The sequence below is a fragment of the Tigriopus californicus genome, chromosome 8 (genome assembly GCF_007210705.1).
Source record: "Tigriopus californicus strain San Diego chromosome 8, Tcal_SD_v2.1, whole genome shotgun sequence".
NCBI classification, from domain to species: Eukaryota; Metazoa; Arthropoda; class Copepoda; order Harpacticoida; family Harpacticidae; genus Tigriopus; species Tigriopus californicus.
The window spans coordinates 12,738,393-12,756,936 of record NC_081447.1 but is presented as its reverse complement, the minus strand read 5'-3'; the positions used below and the strand labels follow the sequence as shown (position 1 = coordinate 12,756,936).

At 47.1% G+C, this 18,544-nt stretch overlaps 7 protein-coding genes across 7 annotated transcripts; 4 read left to right on the top strand and 3 right to left on the bottom strand.

Annotated features, from left to right (window-relative positions):
• Positions 1 to 1,450: 1,450 nt before the first annotated feature.
• On the bottom strand, positions 1,451 to 2,999 carry LOC131885220 (GPI mannosyltransferase 3-like). Its single transcript, XM_059233178.1, has one exon. It carries the CDS (start codon positions 2,997 to 2,999, stop codon positions 1,467 to 1,469), a length of 1,533 nt encoding a protein of 510 aa, XP_059089161.1. The 3' UTR covers positions 1,451 to 1,466.
• Positions 3,000 to 3,047: 48 nt separating this feature from the next.
• Positions 3,048 to 3,902, bottom strand: LOC131885230 (protein SYS1 homolog). The gene is made up of 3 exons (XM_059233189.1): positions 3,691 to 3,902; positions 3,360 to 3,617; positions 3,048 to 3,291 (listed from the first exon to the last, which is right to left on the bottom strand). Exons 2-3 carry the CDS (start codon positions 3,587 to 3,589, stop codon positions 3,048 to 3,050), a joined length of 474 nt encoding a protein of 157 aa, XP_059089172.1. The 5' UTR covers positions 3,590 to 3,617; positions 3,691 to 3,902.
• A 1,652-nt stretch (positions 3,903 to 5,554) lies between these two features.
• On the top strand, positions 5,555 to 8,092 carry LOC131885394 (zinc finger protein 197-like). Its single transcript, XM_059233427.1, has 3 exons — positions 5,555 to 5,741; positions 5,846 to 7,065; positions 7,445 to 8,092. The coding sequence occupies exons 2-3, from the start codon at positions 5,853 to 5,855 to the stop codon at positions 8,038 to 8,040; spliced, it is 1,809 nt and encodes a 602-aa protein (XP_059089410.1). The 5' UTR covers positions 5,555 to 5,741; positions 5,846 to 5,852; the 3' UTR covers positions 8,041 to 8,092.
• Positions 8,093 to 8,428: 336 nt separating this feature from the next.
• LOC131885596 (actin-related protein 3) lies at positions 8,429 to 12,180 on the top strand. Its single transcript, XM_059233685.1, has 7 exons — positions 8,429 to 8,700; positions 9,889 to 10,069; positions 10,165 to 10,479; positions 10,554 to 10,871; positions 10,938 to 11,156; positions 11,237 to 11,320; positions 11,388 to 12,180. Exons 1-7 carry the CDS (start codon positions 8,657 to 8,659, stop codon positions 11,481 to 11,483), a joined length of 1,257 nt encoding a protein of 418 aa, XP_059089668.1. The 5' UTR covers positions 8,429 to 8,656; the 3' UTR covers positions 11,484 to 12,180.
• A 1,414-nt stretch (positions 12,181 to 13,594) lies between these two features.
• Positions 13,595 to 15,702, bottom strand: LOC131885595 (pleiotropic regulator 1-like). The gene is made up of 2 exons (XM_059233684.1): positions 15,444 to 15,702; positions 13,595 to 15,337 (listed from the first exon to the last, which is right to left on the bottom strand). Exon 2 carries the CDS (start codon positions 15,069 to 15,071, stop codon positions 13,686 to 13,688), a length of 1,386 nt encoding a protein of 461 aa, XP_059089667.1. The 5' UTR covers positions 15,072 to 15,337; positions 15,444 to 15,702; the 3' UTR covers positions 13,595 to 13,685.
• A 1,123-nt stretch (positions 15,703 to 16,825) lies between these two features.
• On the top strand, positions 16,826 to 17,918 carry LOC131885597 (mitochondrial inner membrane protease ATP23 homolog). The gene has a single exon (XM_059233686.1). It carries the CDS (start codon positions 17,016 to 17,018, stop codon positions 17,844 to 17,846), a length of 831 nt encoding a protein of 276 aa, XP_059089669.1. The 5' UTR covers positions 16,826 to 17,015; the 3' UTR covers positions 17,847 to 17,918.
• On the top strand, positions 17,880 to 18,538 carry LOC131885598 (mitochondrial inner membrane protease ATP23 homolog). Its single transcript, XM_059233688.1, has one exon. It carries the CDS (start codon positions 17,880 to 17,882, stop codon positions 18,525 to 18,527), a length of 648 nt encoding a protein of 215 aa, XP_059089671.1. The 3' UTR covers positions 18,528 to 18,538.
• Positions 18,539 to 18,544: the final 6 nt, after the last annotated feature.

Here is an 18,544-nt window from a genome sequence, read left to right as displayed (position 1 = left end):
AGTTAATTTAAAATCATGCAAGAAAAATAATAATAATTTTCCGTTTTTGTGATATTGAAAATCGACATTAATTCTTTGGGAAGTTAAATTAACATATAAAAGGGGCATTTTGGGGCAAAAAACGATGAAATTTGACCACTAAATTCCATGTAACTAAGTAACGATGAAATAGGTGATATCATAATTTATATTCAAGAGCTAACTAAGTGTGCTCCCAATTTACATTGAGTAGACTTTTGAAAATTTTAGTTTTTATAATGTTTTTAGGTATGTAAGGTTTTTATGTGGGCTAGAATTCCATAAAGCAATAAAATCAAAATTGTTTCCTGTGATTTTTTTGAGGTAGAAAAATGCCAAGATGTAATTGGGAAATTCCATCAAAACTTTAAAGGGTATTTTTTATCATTGTGCTCTTCTGGTAGGTTTTCAGTGGATGAATATATTAATCAGAGCTACTTTTAATGATACGTTCTTTATTATAGTTGGCCCTTGTGTTGTTGAACAATGAAAAACGCATTTATAGGTCATGGCATTAGAGCAAAATCGTTTGAAATGTAGTGGGTACCACCGTGGGAACTCAGGTGATCAGTCCAAAGAGATATCGTAAACACTGCTTAAAATTCGACTTTTCGGCGTGCTCTTGGTCAGCTACATAATCTTTTGATAACATAACTTTGAAAAGAACCGCTTTGTAAGCAAATAAGATAAAAATGAACCACCTTTAGTTGAAGAGATCTACTTTTATTTCTTATTTCATTACGTTAATTCAAAAATCGGATCCGAGTTGCTATGACCAAGAGCAGCTTGATTGGGCGGGAAGCTTGTTCACAGTCCATATTTCTAGAAGTTCGTGGTTTATTTAATAACTAGCATGTTTTAATCCTTTTGGCTTGGCTGCATGGCGCACTTTAAATATTGGATAAGGCCTGATACAATCATTCAGTAGTGTTTATAGAGAAAGTTTGTACACCCCTTTTGGACATGCATTCCTCTTGCATTATAGCTCTCCATGTCATTTTGTTGCTTTATCATTTTGCTACTAGCTTATTTGAAAAGAGTAAATTGAAGGAGAAATATCTGAATGTTGTGCATATTTTTGCAAATTTCATTGCATTTTTTGTTGCATTTTTTGCCAATTTCATTTGCATTATTTGGACAGCCCTGGTCATGATTTAATACCTTTCATAGCCTCTTCAGCGTTCCATGGGCCAAATTTTGGACTCCAACTTAGGCAGAGTTCGATTGTTTTGTTCATGTTACGGGCCAGTTTAGGGGAATTTGAATGATTCAAAAGATGCGACATATCTGTTCCTACCCAAATCAATTTCTTGAGCTATCTATACAACACGATATGAATATATCACACCAAAACCAGCTCAAATTTACACAATCTTGTCACAATCTATTGTTACACAATCTCTAATGTTGTGAAGGAACAGTTTATAAAATATTTCCTGGGAATGTTTCTATTCACCTTGACAAAATATCCACACTTCGTTGATTTTCACACTGTCATCAAAATACAAGGAATGGAAGAAGGATCCACATGGCTTAAATGACTTTTTATCCAACAATGCTTTGACCTCGGGCCACAATCCCTTGAAGAACACCAAGTGAGACGGGATCGGGGTTGATGCGTTTTCAGAATGAAAAATCTCCCTCTCCAGCCATTTCTTTGGATCGCGAAAGAACTCGTCAGCCTCATCTACGTACGGGTGGAATGCATCGGTTGGCTCTCTCTTCAAGGGCGGATCACAAGTCAAGAATCGGAGTTCCAAATCGGATCGATGCAAATGGCTTTGCCAGGGCGTCCCATGGCAAGGCATGAGGAACAAGACATGGGACCCACTTGGAACGGATCGAGGATCGGCTAGCACAGTGGACATCACAGTCATGTTCCCACGTTGGTGCAACAAAGACAACACTATCACAGCCAGAACATTCGATAACAAATAAAGGGCAGGCATGGCTTTACGCACAAACGAGGGATTTCGGGTAGAGGATCGGGTTTCTCCGATGAGGAGGATCAGGATCGGAATAAGTGGGAGGATGAAACGGAACTCTTTGTGGGGTAGGAGCGAATAGACGATCAGGGCAAAGGTTACAGCCATTCCCAATGGTCGGAGCTTGGCGGGCAGAGGTTCCAAACGTCTTTGAAAGAGAGACCAAAGAAACGGGAGAATAATAAATGGGGTGAGGGTGGCAGGGAGACCCTGCGAGATATACCAATGCCACGGATGGGTGCCATAAAACGACCCAATGTCTTGGAGAACGTTCAGTTGGAAGAAGTTCCAGGGAACATTGGTCCACTTTCCGTACACCAGGGAATCTATGCCCATCGCCAATGTCAGAGTCAAAACCGCGGGAAGAACCATGGTGGACACGAATTTCCAAGGTCTTCGACGTACCCGATAGCAATGGTGCAAGACCAAAGGGAGCCACAGTATGGCTGTGGTGGGTCGTATTTGGAAGCTGAGCGAGATGAGGATCAAGTAACTCCAATTGGTCGATCGACTGAAGGACCGACCCTCGAGCACTTTGGCATAGAAATACAAAGCCATTGAGGTCAGGTTCATTTCCAAGGTGTTGACCAAGGTTCGTGATGAGCAATAGTTGACGAACCAATTTCCTATGTACACAAACACCATCCATTGGAGCTTATCAGAGCTAGAGGCCAGTCTTTGGGCGGTGGCCACAAATGATAGATCCCCAATCACACTCACCAGGCCTTGGGTTAGTCTCGGGACTAGGATAACCATTCGGGTCGAGTCCCAATTCAAGGCCTGGACCCAGGCCAATCCGGGCACAAAGAGGAGCGGGTGCAAATAACTCCGGATGCCTTCGGTCCATTCCCAGGTTTCGTAGCCATAGCCAAAAACCATTCGATGAGCAATTTCCACGGATTGCCACGTCTCATCGGGCACATGCCAAGTTTGCGAAAGGCACGCCATTAACAGCCGGAGGGTCACGAAGAACCCTATGAGTCCGTAATCGGCCATGGGGAGGAAGTTATTTGGCGAATGCTAACGGTTCTGTATTTTGGGCGGTCACAAGTCCACTTTGGCACCACTCATACTGACAGGAATGGCCTTCAACTCGGTTCTCATGCACAAGAACTCGCCTGAGACACACATGAGGGTCACGGAGATGGTGTTAATCACCCACCAAGAGAAGTGATGGGCCAGAGAGCCATTATAATACCAACAGAGAAGCACGTGAAAGAAGTGAACCGTACAAGTATAATCCAGACACAACTTGGTGCGTTGAATCACGTGCCACAAAGCCAACGAACTGAAACGAAAGGCCATATCATCGACATCATTCATCTGCCATGGTCTGATTCATTATATTCATCCCACCTGGAAAAGGCATTGCATATCAGGGCCGTGATCATCACTTTCCCATGGGCTTGCGTCATGAACCAGGACTGGTACTTGAAAATCTGGTCCAGGGATCGGGGATAGCCGACCAAAACGTCCAAAATCACGATCCAGGCACCCAAAGAGACGTAGAAACAGCATTGGAGTGTGGCCATTTGAGCCAGGATCATGCACGGATCCCAGACCGTGTATCGGAAATTGCCAGCCATCCCTTAGGACGAATAGGAACAGGATATCCTACACCGCAAACAAGAAAAAAGGTAACATCAAATCTCACGGGCTCCCCCCCCAAAAGTTCAAGGCTACCAACCTTATCCAGATCATGCTTCTCAGGCTTAAAGGCCGTGGGTCAACAAAATCTAATCGGGGGGCGTTGCGGGCGTTGCTCGAATCACTTCAGAGGGCTTCCACGGCGGTGACGATGGACGAAGTCGTGGCGGATTTGACAACTGTCTTGACTCGAGGTGACTTGACTATGGCAACGTTCACCCTACGAGCAGGGTGACGGCCAGGAATCATCGAATTCATTATTGGGCCATGGCACGCCTGGCTTCAGGTAGGGATTGCCATTGTTCAATGATGAATGGAACTCCCCATCGGTGGTGAAAACCAGTTATAGTCATTTCAAGGCCTTGTGTTCATCTTGAGCTATGGCCACTAGCTCACATATCGAACGATGGAAATAAGTATGACGATGACAAAAAGGCCTCGTATGCGACGTGGTTCAAGTCCTTCAGTGTTCTATACTTGAGGCATGAGACCCCGTGGACTGACCATTAGTGACTATCATATTTATCTTGGAGGCCTGGTCTAGTGCTTTGTTTCTTATTAATCATATATCATAAAAGGTGGGGCAAAAGAATGGCTGTAAAATCTGCAAAACAAGTTGCAGATGGACAAACTTAATTTCTTTATTATTTTTTTTGGGCGGAGGTTTCGTTATTTGAATCAGGGATTTTACGTCTGTGACCTTAGTTTGTGACCCACTGGCTGACACCTAGTTCTATGAGCGATGTCGGAATTTTTTGAAAATCTTGAACAAAATCTCCCCCAGACCTAACCCTTCGATGGCTCAATCTGATTTCGTAGCCGTCTTACAGAGCCCGAAATATAGTTTACGATCTGCACTCCTCTGTATTGCATTATGATGCGTTTGTGCTGTTTTCGACTGATTCCATCAAAACCTTACGTATAATTAGTGACCTAGATCACATAATGACAGGAAAAGAAATTGCTTTCATGGCATGTCAAGAGTAGTTTATTAAGCAATCTACCATGCCTCTTCCCGTTTTGCTTGGGCTGCCTGATGTTGCAAATACAGGCCCTTATTTGTATGGATAGTTTTAGGTTTAATTTGAGATTTGCATTTCATCAACAGCAACATTTTGTCCCAAGTTAGAAACCAGGCTGATACCATATTATTGTGGAGGGTAAGACAATTCAGTTTAATGTTGAGCTCAACAAAAGACAAGCAATTTCTTTGTCACTTTGGAGAATGGTCGTTGGAGAAACCCAACCAATGCTTTGTGGTGTGAGTGATGAACATATTTTTAAGACAACCATGTACCTAAACATTTGAGTTTTTCCCAATTCTGCGATGAATTATATTTTACTTTCTTTTGATTTCTCACTGAAAAGGGGATATTGCTCACTTGCTCTCATAAGCTTACAGTTGTAATGACAAGATCAGGAGGTTATTTCTGGTTTCTCATCTATTTCAAAATTTTCATCATGAAATAAAAAGAGAACTGTTCAACAAAGGTATTGAGGCCCAAAGCATGTGTTTTGAGCGTGTTTGATCCAATGATTTGGTTACAGTATATCAAGGACCTCTAGAAATATGGACTGTGAATGAGCCTTTCGTCAAATTGGCCTGCTTTTGGTCTTAGCAATTCTGAGCCCCTTCTCAAATGAATCTAGTGTTTCCTACATAAATTTGGACTTATCTCCTGAGTTCCCTATGCACAATTTTGAGCTCAAATCTGGCCAAGTTCATCCAAACAACAAGATCTTGTGGTGGCATGAAGTGGTCAATTGGAATAAAAAACCGAACAGTTTAGTAGGTAAGACAGTTTTGCTTCCGTTTACTGTCCCCATCTCTAGAAGCCCGTGACTCTATTCACACAACCTCGGGCCAGAAAGAAACCCGAAGAATACGTGTGAAGTGTTGTTGTTGGTAAACAGACTTGAATCTGGATATGACTTGAATATCGAAATCGACGCAAGCCAGATTGTGGATATCGGGATGGATGGATGGACGCATTCATATTGACGATTAATCAACCTGGATTAAAAGCGAGACGCGGTGCGCACTTTATAGAACAAGCAGAATCGGGGTCACAAGTAACCGACGAATGGAGAGTAAGTTATGTTTCGTTCGTTGGCCATATGAGCGAGTCTCGCTCATACGCACATTGTGATGATGATGATGATGATGATAGAATCCAATGATTATGTTTGAACAGACCCCCGATGGAGGTCAAAATCAGCGAGCCTCTCTTGGATGACGTGCCTCCTCCATCGCAATGGTTGTGCTCGCATTCGTTTCCCGAATGGTTCCAAAGGCTGTCGCAATGTTTCGTGGAGAATCTTCGCTCTGAAACCATGACCGACGTGGTTCTTCAATGTCATAATGGACAAGTCCGGGCTCACAAGGCCATCCTAGCCTTGGCCAGTCCAATTTTGAACCGAACTATGGCCAGCCTACCTCAGGATGAAGACCTGGACATCATTATACCCGACTATCCCGTAGAAATGGTCTCCACTCTACTAGAATGTTTGTATGCGGGCACGATCCCGAGTGACGCCACCACTTCCAGGGTGTGTTCCAATCTGTCCGATCTCTTGGGATTCACGGGCACACGCTTAGATCGCTCGGAGATGCGGGATGAATTGGACGACTCCTTATTCGAAATGATTCAAACCGACGGCGGGGATCTACTACTTTTACCACAAGCCATGGATGTGAATCAGGAACACGACTCGTGGAACTCGACTCGTGAACTCACCCAGATGCAGAAATCCGTGTGTCAAATTTGCAATTCGAGCGTGATCAATCATCGGGTGAGGAAACCCGGTCCCCATTCCTCGAATGGCCCGACTTACGAGTGTTGTTTGGCGGCTTGCCAGCGAAAGTTCCATCAAACGGCCAAATCTTTCGTGGATCATGTCGGCCAACATTTGGAGCGGTCCAATGCCTCGCCCACATCGGATCAATGTCCTATATGTTTCAAAACACGGATTGAGCACAAGAATCGGAATGCCGAGGATTTGCGGTCCAAAAATGCGAAAAAGGGCTCGTGGTATAAATGCTGCCAATGCTCGGCGTCTCGCTTAAGCGCCAAGAACTTCCGGGACCATGTGAGTAATCATGTGTCCAAGCGCTTCAAGTGTCATATCTGTACCAAAGGCTATGCCCATCAACATCTCTTGGATGAACATCTTCGAGTCAAGCACTCGCAATTGACCGCCGATCATGAAAAGGTGGATTTGCATTGTCCTAAACCGGATTGCCACTTCCAAACCGATTATCGACCGACTTTGAGGTCACATCAACGATTGGCCCATGCCCAACCTCGTCCTCCCAGAGCCTCGCTTAATACAGAAAGAGTGACTTGCCCGAATTGTCACAAGGTCTTGAAGAAATGGTACTATCACCAATACCACAAGAAAACGTGCTCATTTGGTAAGGAATTGGTCTATCCAGATTAGATCTGTGCGTAATAGAAACTGGTCCTCCCATGCTTATTTTGAAAACTTTGCAGGGTGTTAAGGATAGTAGCTTTTTAGTCATTTAAGATCTTCTACGCATAGATTTGCTCGGTCGGAAATGACTATCATTTTTTATTCTAATGCAACAGAGAGGTGATAAGAGTCAATCGATAACTAGCTTTGAAAACGTTGAGTTGATGATTTCTTCTTGTATTGCTTCAAAGCAAAAAAGGAGCCAAAAATACGATAAATTTACCATTTAAATTGAAAATCTAGTAGATAAAACAAAGACGAGCATTTTTTTTTGATCATTCTGCAATGACTTCTTACTACTCTCTTCCAATCTCACTTAGGTGATGTGGTGTACCAATGTGACGTTTGCCATCAGGATGGATTTGCGAGTAAGGACACGCTGGAAAATCATATTCGAGCTTTGCACACCGATGAAAGACCTTTTGCGTGTGAATATTGCCCGAAGCGATACGCCACCCAAATGTCATTGTCGGGTCATCGAGCTCGGATCCATAATATGAACAAATCGGGCGAGTTCGTGCCCAAAAAAATGTTCCCTTGTGACATTTGTGGCAAACTCTTAACTTCACGCACGAAACTTTTACATCATGTCAAGATCATTCATGAGAACGAAAAAGCTTACACATGTAGCTTTTGTGCGAAACGATTCTCATCCAAATCCAATAAGATCGTGCATGAAGGAGCGGTGCACACCAAGACTTACCCTTATGCTTGTCAGATTTGCGCCAAAGGTTTCACTAAGAAGAAAAACTTAGTCGTTCATATGGCAGAGCACGGACTGGTCGATGATTTAGCACCCATTGAGGGCAATCAGATCAAATCTGTTAACGTACACTCTCGGAACGAGGACGTGTCCACAATATCATCCTCTCCTGCGTTTTTTGTCGTGTCCGATCCGAATAATGTCAAACAATGATGTAGATGGAGTTTTAGAAATAAAAGCTAGCCCTCCATGTTTGAAATAGCAACACTGACATTCACCTTCACCGTTTTGCACTAGGAATGGTGGGCAGGGTTGCCACCTTTCCGCTAATACTTATTCCGCCTAACCCGCCCGGCCGGTTTCCGGCCTCTCCTCAGCCTCCAACACGAAGTGTGACCCTTAGATCATCTTTGAACTTAAGACCAACACTCTTGCACGTCTTCATGATGTTTTTAATGTGCATTCCCCGCCTCTGTAAACTTAACCTTAACATAGATTAGTGTGCCCCATTTCTAGTTGTGTGCATGTGATGCATGAATTCATTGCGCTAAATCACATGCATTTCATCTTCATCCGTCGCCCTCCAGTCATGCTTGAAGTCGGCCAGGGTTGAAGCAGACTCAAGTCATCAATACAGCTTCAAAGGGCGACCCCCATCTGAGTGGATTAATCCTCGAATCTGGGTGGTGGATTGACTCTTGGTTCGCTTGACCATCTCTTGGTCTGCGTGGAGGTTGCGATTGAAGTTATTGATAGTTCCGACGTCTTAACAACGTTTGGGTCGTCAATCTGACTTTCTGGTTGGTGGGTGACGGTGGTTTTGGGGAACATGACGGGTCAATTACCGGTCTGTGTCATTGACATGGGCACCGGGTAAGTGTCGTGAATCACGGACCATTAGAACAACGGTCAAAGGCCGTGGGATGAGATTCTAGCGGCCAAAACAGGCAGCATGGCTTGAAATGAAGAGATGATTGAGGTGGGCGTTTCCTATTATAGTTAGTGGGTTAGATCAAGGCCCAACCCTCGATGGGATTAGACTCACCGTGACCGTTTTATGTGCAAATTGAAAGTAAATTAGGAGCCTTGCGTTGACTGACTCACATGGGCAAGCAATACTCAAGAAATTGTTACTCCTAGATCTAGTTGGTCTTTTGGAAACCTTTTGAAGCAATTTTTTGTGAACTGACCTTTGAATTTGAAGCCATGAAATGAGTATACGACTTTAAGCACAATTGTTAAAGTAAGCAAAGAGTATTTTGAGATCAATTGTCATTTTTGTCAAAAATAAAACTCGTTCAGATCATGGCCCAATCTGCAATGAATGTTCTTCACCAACTCGTTTGGAATATGCGAAAAATGGATGTCAAGTTATTTTCCTTTAAAGAATATAATCGTTTCTGTCAAGCACCATTTAGCTCTGGCATCTTTTAAAGTGCCCTTTATCATTGAGCACCTACCTATATCATTAATTGTCATGTAAGAACTGCTACGAACGTGACTACAAAGGACAGCACGAGTGCGATAAGAAGTTTTTGCTAGATAGCACTCTTTGCAGGAGACTTGATTTAAAAGCACGAGTGTTCTGATCAGATGAATCCAATTTTAAGCGATAGAATAAACTGCAAAATTGTGACGTTGAAAAAGATTGACCAATGGGGAAACTACCTTTCATTTCAAAAATGATTTGTCTTGGAAAGATCATTGTTAATAAAGAGAAAGAAAAATTGATCACATTTCTTTTTTAGTTTGTCAACAGAAACAGAATTAGCAAAGTCGTAAATCAAAAAAAAAAAGGCATCTATTATTGATGACGACACACGATGGATCCCATCAATGAAAGCTATTGCTAGGATGGCAAGGAAATGGCTGGATTGCAGAGACATTCCAATGAAATTGTAGACCACTTGCAGGTATTTGAAATTTCAAGCTCGTTAGCGTAGATCTGATCTTTATCAGCATTTTCTCCGCACTCGACCGTAAAACAATCGCCTATTCCTCGTTTCGTTTAGAAACAAACTAGGCTGCACTTCTAGTTTTCAAATCATCTACTTTATATAGGTATTCTAAATTGGGATATGCTGGGAATAAGGAGCCCCAGTTCATTATCCCATCAGCCATCGCCGTCAGGGAGACGGCCAAAGTGGGCGACGATGCCACTCGTCGGCTGGCCCGCGGGGTGGAAGACCTCGATTTCTTTATCGGTGACGAGGCTATGGAGGCCAAAGGCTATGCTGTGAAGGTGGGCAACCGTCCCTTGTGGACCATTGAATCGACATGACGGTGAAAGGAATGAGGTCAATTTCACATAATCAAATAATTGTTTTCACGTTACAGTATCCAGTTCGCCATGGGATGGTAGAGGATTGGGATCTCATGGAAAAGTTCATGGAGCAGTGCATTTTCAAATACTTAAGGGCGGAACCCGAAGATCATTACTTCCTTCTCACTGAGCCGCCCTTGAACACGCCCGAGAACCGAGAGTACACGGCTGAAATCATGTTCGAGTCATTCAACATTCCTGGACTGTACATTGCCGTTCAAGCCGTCCTATCGTTGGCTGCCAGTTGGAAACGCCGCCAAGTGGGCAATCGCACCCTGACGGGCGTGGTGATTGATTCCGGGGATGGAGTCACCCACGTCATTCCAGTGGTAAGTGATCGTCTCTTTTTTTTCTGGGTTATTTGTCACATGACGATCATGCAATTCTTCACCCTTCTTCTCAGGCTGACGGATATGTGATTGGCTCTTGTATTAAGCACATTCCAATTGCGGGTCGAAACATCACTAGTTTTATTCAGACGCTGCTCCGCGAGCGTGAAATTGGAATCCCCCCGGAGCAATCTTTGGAAACTGCCAAGGCGATCAAAGAGCGATATGCTTACGTGTGCCCCGACATCGCCAAAGAATTCAGCCGTTGGGATCAGGATCCGAACAAATACTTCAAAAAATACAAGGGAGTCAACTCTGTGACCAAAAAGCCATTCGAAATTGATGTCGGCTACGAGCGATTCCTTGGGCCGGAGATCTTCTTCCATCCCGAGGTGAGACTTTGAACCTACCAAAGACCTCTCTGAGTTGGGAACTTGTCAAGCAATTATTGTTTATAGTTCGCCAATCCGGATTTTACCGTGCCCATTTCCGAGACCGTCGATCAATGTGTCCAAAATTGCCCGATCGATGTGAGACGAGGCCTGTATAGTAACATTGTCTTGTCTGGTGGGTCTACGATGTTCAAAGATTTCGGCCGAAGGCTCGAGCGCGATTTAAAGAGGTCCGTGGAGGCTCGTCTGAAGATAACCGAACAACTCAGTGGAGGCCGGATCAAGGTAAAGGCCGAAATTCGTGCAGAGTTTCAACCAACCGGCTAATTGTCTAAAATACTCAAATACTATTATGTCCCTTCCAGCCGAAGCCAATCGATGTGAATGTGGTCAGTCACCAAATGCAACGTTATGCCGTCTGGTTTGGAGGCTCTATGTTAGCAGCCACGGTAAGGCGAATAATTCTGCATGTGAAGCTTCGTGGGAATTCATTGAAATGGCTTGTTCAATTTTCAGCCCGAATTTTATCAAGTTTGTCATACTAAGGCGCAATACGATGAATATGGTCCCTCTATTTGTCGTCACAATCCGGTCTTTGGTACAATGACATAGTCGAAGCGTCCAATATAAGCCAGAAGATCAGAAGCTTAATCCTAGGTGTGGTTGGATCCCAATGAATCCTGCGGACGCACTGGTGCTAATCCCATCTCTTAACCAAAACCGTCGTCATGTTCACATGGCACCCCAACACCTTATCTGATTCATTTGCTCCTTAAACGCCAGTCCGCACGAGAAAACAACAACCATAATTATAATCATAATAATAACAACAACTCCATTGATTCACCTAACATGATGCTTCATTCTGAAAAGGGATCCACATGTCTAGGAGTCCATCCTTCGCACAATCTGAAACAACCAGAGCCAGTGATACAAAGAATCACTCTTGAAGCCGTTTTTCGAACACATCAAAGAGATGGTCTTGATTCATTTGATTCGCCCAATCTTCTAATTGTTATTTGTGAACGCCTCGCTTTGCTCTTCTCTTTCGTATGATCTTTTTATACCCTCCCCCCCCCACCCACCGGACCAGAATAGTATTTATATTGATTGATTGCTGTTGGTTGCATTGTTCTCATCACACACTTCCATCCCACTTTGTTTCCTTAGCTTCTCGTCCATGTCTCCTTTTCCCTTTCCTTGGTTGACACCGCCACTCCCTCTTTTCCCTAACGCGATCATGAGCAGACCTACTATTGAATGAAGTCAACCCATTGTTTTGTAACGCTAATAAAATTGTTGATCAATAGCCGGAAGCGACCCATTTTTCATTTCACGTGATGTTTCTTCCCCAATCTAAAAATGCCATGACATGGGTAACAGGATAAACAGCAGGCTCGGCCCTTCTTGGCACGCTTTCCTGCCATCACAAATGACGCCACTCCATCCAAAGATAATGCCTCCTTATTTCCTTCCTTCCTTCCTTCTTAGGCCCCAAGCGAAATGAACCATTCGCGTCTTGAGCGCGCTGACCGGCTCGTTTCGCCAACAGCGTCATCAGCGTCGTCAAACGGTCAGTCAGTCGGTGAGTCAGTGGCCAACCTTGAGCGTCAACATGGCATCGATCTTTCCGAATTTCTACGAACCTCCGCTCAAAGAAGGCCTACCCCGTTCGGAGCCTTTGGATATCCCAGCCATGCGTAAACGGACGCAGAGAATGCCCACAGAGAATCCCATGCAATTGTGGCCTAGCTCCGCTTCTCGTCGACATCTTTATCTTGATTCATTCACCCAGAGTTGGCAACGGTGGAACTCTAAGGAGCGAACGGTTGACAACACGAAAGAGAAAACAAAGACCCCCGAAGAGGCACCGCCCGTCAAAAAGATGAGGCGATTTGTGTACATCAAGAAAAGTGACGTGTTGGGCTATCCGCCTGCGGGTCAGCTCCTCACCAAGAGCTCATCCGCTCGAGGTCGACGGAGAAAGCCCCGCTGTCGAGTCGAGGGCGATGGTCAAACCAGGAAAGTACAAAGCCTACTAGAGGAGGCTCAATTCAAGTTAGAGAAAGTGAGACACTACAAAGAGCATTGGGAACGAACTCCGGACGCCCCCACCCCGCCCTTTCCTGGGCGGAAACGAGCTCAATCCCTCACCATGATGAACCACAAATCCCGTCCGATTGCCATTCCTTCTGCCGGCGACTATTGGAATGACGAAAGCTGTGAGCTCTTGTCCAGAAATCTTCAACGCACCCTCTTTGTGAAGCAAATCAGCGATCCATGTGGAGTCCAGCCACCCAAGAAGAACTTTCCGGACATTCCCAGTTCGGATGAAGACAATCAAGAAGAAGAACAACAAGGCCACGAGAAATTGGTGCCTGATGGGGGAGGGGCTATTATGAAATCTCGCGCGTCCTACCGATCTTGGCGCAATTTTTCTCAGATGCACGTTTCAAGATCCCGTCGAATCCAACGCGAATTAGGTAGTCAGCATGGAGAAGAGGACGTTGACGACGATATTGAAGACGCCTATGAAGAGGGCCCCCCGGGGCAAGGCACCCACTACTGTTCATCGGCTTCCGAGGACGAAACCGAGTCCATTGTGCCGATGATTTGCCAGAGCGACCGCGAAGATCTCCTGGATGACACGGACGACCATTTCAAGTTCGTTCTTAACGATGATCTCGATTAGTGTGGGTTACCATTTCCTGTACCAACTAGAGTCAGAATAACCCAGGCGTGTATTTTCTCGAAAGATACAAATGTGCAAATAAACAAGTAAAACGTAGATGGCACACATTTTTTTCGCTACATCTAATATCGCGCTCGTTTGAGTATGTTGGGCTTCCAGTTGACCGGATGGCTTTCCTCGGTGGCGGAATCGTCTTCCTTATAAATCTTGATAGTCTTGTCGGCCTCGCAGGTGATCAACCTCGAGCCCGATTGGTCGAAGGTCATGGCAAACACGCCGGCCTCGGAATCCAAAGACCCGGGTTGGACGGGCGCTTGGCATCGCTGGAAGTTGTAACCCGTCTTCCAGTCCCAGAAATGCATCGTCCCATTATCGGCCCCCGAGACCAACACGCCGTCCGAATTGACGGCCATGCAATTGATGATCGAATTGTGCCCCGTCAAGTTCTGGATGAACTTGCCCTCGGGACACTTCCACTGTTTAATATTATCCGGCGAGGCCGAGGCAAACATGTACAAATTGGGATGGAGGGCGATGGACCGCACCGACTTCTTGTGATTGGTGAGTGTGCACATGGACTTGCCCGCTGCTAAGTCCCACAAGCGGATGGTGGAATCGTTGCTGCCCGTGATAATCTGGGGTTGGGTGGCCTGACATCGAACCGTACTCACGGTCGAGGTGTGACCGGCGAGCGTGTGGATATTGACCTTGGTGCGCATATCCCAAACACGAGCCGTGGAATCCCGCCCGGAAGTGACGAGCACATCAATGGTGGGATGCAAGGCCAAGTCGTACACGGCCGACAAATGCCCGTGATAGTGGCGGATGACCTTATTATATTCCAGATCCCAGCACTTGACCTGACGATCCTCGCCACACGAGAACAGATACGGGTGACGGGGCGACACAGCCACGCCCCTGACAGTCGACACGTGTCCCGTGAGCGAGAGCTTCAACTTCCCGGAGGCCAGATCCCAGATCTTGATCATGCGGTCGGCCGCCCCGGTGCAGAACCACTCATTGCCGGGTTCCACGGCGGCGCAACGCACCCAACCCGTGTGGCCGGAAATGACTCGGTACAACTTCCACGGGGCGTGCCAATGGGGCTTGGGTAAGGCCATGGGTTTCCGGACCGACACCGCCGACGGGCCCGCGCCTTTGACTCCGTCGGTCACGGGCCCTGTCTCCGCCCGACCGCCCCCGGACGGCCCGGACCCGGCATAAACGGCCACGGTCGAGCCGGTCGCGGTGGCCTGCGACTGGTCCGTCAAGGACCAGGCCGCATTGCGTCCAAACTGACCCCGGGTCTGGTGGCGTTGGACCTGGGCCAAAATGGGTCCGTAAATGTCCTTGGCCTTGGTCTGGTGCCAGAGGCGCTCGGCGGCGGGATCCATGGGCGGTAAGGCGCCCTGATCGGACAGAAACATGTCGTGGGTGCGTTTGAGCGAGCGAAACACCAAAGTGTGCACAGAGTGCTTGACCACATCTTCCGACATGACGCTCATCATTCATCCACGGTAGGAAACACCCGGATGAGATGGACAACCCGGGCAATCAATCAATCCAGGCCTTGATCAATGGCGTTGGCTTGACGGGACACTTTTCGGACGTGGATTTGCGAGCGGTAGAGCGTCACCACGTACGAGTGATCCGTGTAGTGCAAGCTCAGCCGTTGGGTGGTCCCGCGGGACGGTAGGCTGCCCACCAGACGGGCCAAAGTGCGGGCGCTGTGCTCGTCGTTCTCAAGATCGCCACTGGATTGCCACACCACGCCCTGCAAGAATGAAACCCAACCCGTCAGATGGACGTCCCAGCCGCCCCATGTAAAGAAAGGAACGGATTCATTGACTGATTCATTGATTGATGGATGGATGGTGTACCTCGGGATCCAAGACCAATTGGCCCAACGTCTGGATGGGAGGCCCAGTGCTGGAATCACCACCCGATGGATAGGAGGCACTCATTCAGATCAAGGGAGGCGGGACGCGAAAATGGAGGCAGGGCCGCCGAGTTCATGAGTCGGCTGGGGCTCAGGTCGATGTGAGGGAAAAATCAGTAGAGAATACCTAGATCGGAAGCGAATCTATCCGGACCATACCACTTCATGAAACCGCACCGTCCACAGTGCCACTCGCTCAATGTCGAGAAAAAGCGCTAAAACAGTAGTCAAAGCGGGGCCCACCGCTTTCTGAGATGGTTTCTTCAGTTTCAGTCGGGCTGGATAGATGATATTGCCTTAATGAAAGACCTGAGCTGTCCGATCAAAAATCTGGCCGATATTAATGCCCTGAGCCCATGGGCATAATGAGGGGTAACCAGCGCGGAAGTTTGACCCATGCGTAAAAAGTGGTGGCACTAGCGTCAACGTTTGTTGATATTTTCAATGTTGGAGCCAGAGGCCTGAAGGCCAGGGTGACTGAATGGGTCTCGTATCAAAGAGAGCTGAGCAATGTGCCGGGCTGAAGAAAGCGCCCGATGACCGGGGCTCTCGATGAAGTAGTTGCCCTCTGGGCATTGGGTCATACCGGTCATAACTCATTGTATCGTTTGACTGGCATAGGATTTTAAAATGGAGTGCGGGTGTGGTTGGTCATCAGACGGCGACCCTCTGAGTGACAATGGACTTAGTCTTTGAAGTTGAGGAAGTCGACCGATTGAATTATGCATACTTGGCCATCGAGTCAGTAAGAAAATGACCCATAAGAATGGCCAATGTAGCCAAATGATTCGCCCAGAATGGCCCAAAACTAAGCTAAAAGTATGACCAGGAACCCCAAGAGTGGCAACTAAGATGGAAATTAAAAGGATCTCAAACCATTCCTGTCAATGTTTGAATGATCTTTTCACGCTTCAACACTAAATTTAAATACATGAAATAGTTTTAGCCACCTGAGAGCTCCATTCCCGCATTCCCCAAGTCGAGCATCGTGATTCTCAGAAAAAAAAACCGCTTTTAAGTGACACATTTGGCTTTCACGCATCACGCAGTCGAACCGGAAAGTAATGACTGGATGATCAAACATTTCCAAAACTGCTTTTGAGCCCCACATAATCGATCAGTTACATATATGGGATAAAGAACTGAACAAGTTAGTGTCGATGAGCCAATACACTCCCTCAAGGCCGAAAATTTAACTAATTTGCAGTCTTCTTCCCTGTCTGGCCTCTTTTTGTCTCATACTTCATAATCCCGTCCAGCTTAGCTTCCTGATCCCTTGTAAATAAAAGCCAGAAGCCACGTCAGGGTGGCCAAACTCTGCCATTTTGATTGACTCGCTGGGCGCCGCCACATCATGGGACCGTGCGTAACAGAACAGAACAATGATTGACATATAGCCACTGTGTCTAACCCTCCATTGGGACCACGCCCTCGCAGACTGATTCGGCCATTCGCTCGGTCGCCCGTCCCCTCACGCCCCTAATCTGGATGCCCTGACTGGTCTCTTCTTAAGATGAGTAATTCCACGGCAAACGAGGTTCCAAGTGCCACGTCCTTCGCCGCACCCGCGGAGGATGAGTCCGCCCAGTCGGCTCAAGCGGCCAGCCCGGGTGCCGTGATTCTCGAGCAATCGCCCACGGCCAGTGCGTCTTTCGCGGATTTATACCCGTTCCGTCGGGGCACGCCCTCGCGGCCCATCACTTCCTGGGAGAAATTCTTGGGTCACGAGCGCACAGGGGCGTTGCGCAACGTGTGCGAGGAAAATGTGTTGTACTGCGCCCAAAGCCTGCCCATGGTTCGACACATGTTGCAGGCCTTGAAGGCCGCCGGATGTCCCGTCATGCTGCAACGCCATTTGTCCTGCGAGACGTGTCAACCGGGTAATGATGCGGGCGTCAATCACGGCGGGTACGACGAGCTCCACAATCAGGTCTTCATCTGCAGCAATAACGCCGTCAGTGTGGGCGACGTCCATGCCACCCTAATCCGGGGTTTGTTGGGCATGTTTGAGGCGTGTACGGCCCGGGTCGACTATCGCAATGTGGATCATTTGGCGTGTTTAGAAATCAAACAAGCCAATTTGACCTCGTGCAATTTCTTGAATTACTTGAGTCAGAAATTCGGTCGATTGGGCTTGGCGGGTGAGCACGCCCGTTGCGTCAAAGCGACCGCCCGATATCGCCTGATGAACGCCCGATTCGTCGACGAAACGGTGGCCCACGCTGCCGTGGAGCGCGTGTTCAAACAGTGCTACCAGGACTTGGAACCCATCGGACGGCGGTGCGGGAGCGCTGCGGACATCGAGTTGGCGCGGAATGAGGCCTACCTCTTTGGCCACGAATAAATCCAATGTTGTGTAATGTAGTCCTTTTCATAAATGGATATGACGTCTCTCTCTCGAACATTTTCCATTCAGGACATGTCCCCGCTGGAACCGGGGAATTCGGGACCAATTCGAGCCTGTCAGACCCATATGATCCAGGCTCTGACCCAGAGTCCTCGTGTGCGATTCCTCGTCCATGCCCTCCAATTGGCCGGTTGTCCCTTGAGCGCTGCTCGACATTTGGCCGCTGAAACCTGTCCCCCTGGGCTGGCCGGTGGCTATGATCCTCTGACCCATCAGGTGGTGGTCTGCGCTAACGAGTGTACCACCCCTGAGCGCGTGGAAGCCATTCTGGCCCACGAGTTGATCCATCTGTACGACCATTGCGTTCGGGATCTCGATCTCATGCGCAATGAACACTTGGCGTGCACCGAGATCCGAGCGGCCAATTTAATTCACTGCCAATCATTGGATGACTATTTTACGACTCGAGATCGATGTGTCAAACAGAGGGCCGCGGGTTCGATCAGTGTTATTCGAGGAATGTCTCGGGCACGGGCCACGCCCTTGGTGGATCGTGTGTTTGACCAGTGCTCGAAAGACTTGGAACCTTTTGGACGAATTCCCTTTCACAGGGAGTGTGAAGCGCTGGCGTACTCGGATTTGAGGTTGCTTCACCGATGGCGGAAAATGATAAAGTGATCTTGTACTGTATATTT